The sequence below is a fragment of the Lagenorhynchus albirostris genome, chromosome 4 (assembly GCF_949774975.1).
Source record: "Lagenorhynchus albirostris chromosome 4, mLagAlb1.1, whole genome shotgun sequence".
NCBI classification, from domain to species: Eukaryota; Metazoa; Chordata; class Mammalia; order Artiodactyla; family Delphinidae; genus Lagenorhynchus; species Lagenorhynchus albirostris.
The window spans coordinates 44,138,665-44,141,221 of NC_083098.1; the positions used below are offsets into that span (position 1 = coordinate 44,138,665).

General features: G+C 42.1%; 1 protein-coding gene across 1 annotated transcript; it reads left to right on the forward strand.

Moving 5' to 3' along the window:
• Positions 1 to 326: 326 nt before the first annotated feature.
• GK2 (glycerol kinase 2) lies at positions 327 to 1,986 on the forward strand. The gene is given in 2 exon segments (XM_060147207.1): positions 327 to 697; positions 699 to 1,986. Coding segments are annotated over 2 exon segments (1,659 nt in total).
• Positions 1,987 to 2,557: the final 571 nt, after the last annotated feature.

Here is a 2,557-nt window from a genome sequence, read left to right on the forward strand (position 1 = left end):
AAGTAACAATAATTATGTTGGTAAATATATGATTTTTTTTAAGCTTAAATCTCCTTAAAAGATAATTGAGTGGTTGGGGGTGGAGCTCGAGCCAAAGGAGTGGGGTGAAAAGATGCAGCGCTGGTTAGAGAACAAAGCATGCCCCAGCTCATTCAGGTTCAGCCTAGGCAGTTACTGAGCCTGCGCGTTATGATCCTGACGCTCCTGATGTTCTGCGTACCCCACCCCCACCAACACCTCCATCACCGGGGAAACGGCACCAGAGCTGCTGAGCACCGGAGCAGCTGAGCTGAGCACCGGAGCAGCTGAGCCCAACTACAGGTTTCATGGCAGCTCCGAAGATGGCAGTTGTGGGGCCGTTGGTGGGGGCAGTGGTCCAGGGTACTGACTCCACTCATTTTATGGTTTTCAATTCAAAAACAGCAGAACTACTTAGTCAGCAGGAAGTGGAATTAACCCAAGAGTTCCCAAAAGAAGGATGGGTAGAACAAGACCCTAAGGAAATTCTTCAGTCAGTTTATGAGTGGATAGAGAAAACATGTGAGAAACTTCAAGAACTCAGTATTGATATATCCAACATAAAAGCTATTGGTGTCAGCAATCAGAGGGAAACCACTGTTATCTGGGACAAATTAACTGGAGAGCCACTCTACAATGCTGTGGTGTGGCTCGATCTAAGAACCCAGTCTACTGTTGAGACTTAGCAAAAAAATTCCAGGAAATAATAACTTTGTCAAGTCCAAGACAGGCCTTCCACTTAGCACTTACTTCAGTGCAGTAAAACTTCGTTGGATTCTTAACAATGTGAGAAAAGTTCAAAAGGCTGTTGAAGAAGGTAGAGCTCTTTTTGGTACCATTGATTCATGGCTTATCTGGAGTCTGACAGGAGGAGTTAATGGAGGTATCCATTGTACAGATGTAACAAATGCAAGTAGGACAATGCTCTTCAACATCCATTCTTTAGAATGGGATAAAAAGCTGTGTAACTTTTTTGAAATTCCAATGGACATTCTTCCAAATGTCTGGAGTTCTTCTGAGATCTATGGCCGAATGAAAACGGGGGCCTTGGAAGGTGTGCCAATATCTGGATGTTTGGGGGACCAGTCTGCTGCATTAGTAGGACAGATGTGCTTCCAGGAAGGACAAGCCAAAAACACGTATGGAACAGGCTGTTTCTTACTATGTAATACAGGTCATAAGTGTATATTTTCTGAACACGGCCTCCTGACCACAGTGGCTTACAAGCTAGGCAAAGACAAGCCAGTATGTTATGCATTGGAAGGTTCTGTTGCTATAGCTGGTGCTGTTATTCGCTGGCTGAGAGACAATCTTGGAATTATAAAGACCTCAGAAGAAAGTGAAAAACTTGCTAAAGAAGTAGGTACTTCTTATGGCTGCTACTTCATCCCAGCCTTTTCAGGGTTATACGCACCTTATTGGGAGCCCACTGCAAGAGGGATAATCTGTGGTCTCACTCAGTTCACCAATAAAAGTCATATTGCTTTTGCTGCATTAGAAGCTATTTGTTTCCAAACCCGAGAGATTTTGGATGCCATGAACCATGACTGTGGAATTCCACTCAGTCATTTGCAGGTGGATGGAGGAATGACCAACAACAAAGTTCTTATGCAACTGCAAGCAGACATTCTGCATATTCCAGTAATAAAAGCCTCCATGCCTGAAACAACTGCCCTGGGAGCTGCCATGGCAGCAGGAGCTGCAGAAGGGGTAGATGTTTGGAGTCTTAAATCCGAGGATTTGTCAACGGTCATGATGGAACGGTTTGAACCACAGATAAAAGCCACAGAAAGTGAAATTCATTATTCTACATGGAAGAAAGCTGTGATGAAGTCAATGGGTTGGGTTACAACTCAGCCTCCTGAAAGTAGTGAACCTACTACGTTCTCTAGTCTGCCCTTGGGCTTTTTAATAGTGACTAGCATGATAATGTTAATTGGAGCAAGATACATCTTAGGTGTACCATAATAATATCAAACATGGATTCTCAAGATGTGAGCTTTTCACAGAATGAAAAAAATCCAGCAATTCTGTCTCTTAATGTAATGACGCTATAACAGACTGACTTTATTTATAAACCACTTGCTGCATGGCTTATGAGAACCCTACAAGTAAACCTATGGCTAGAAATAAATTACAGCAGAAAACACTGCAGAAACATTTGGTGTGTTTTTTAACATCAGCAGTTAAGGTCAGGCCAACCACTGGGAGTCAACCCCCTCCACTGTCATGAAATCCTGCTCCACTCCCTCTAAAATATAGAATATTCAGATTCTGTCTATGGAATTTTTCATCAAACATTTTCTAACACTTATGGACCAGGATTTGGTTCTCTGTGCTACACACACTTGATTAAGAGGTGTAACTAACCTGCTAAAACTGAGGGACATCTTATTGTGTTGTTGTTTTGAATGGATCCCAAAGTCCTCTTTTGCACATATTAGGGAGATCACAATACCTTCACTGAATGTTTAATGGAAACATAAGTTTTTATAATAGAAATTTAGTATTCTCATAGCCATTTTCCTAGAAGATATTC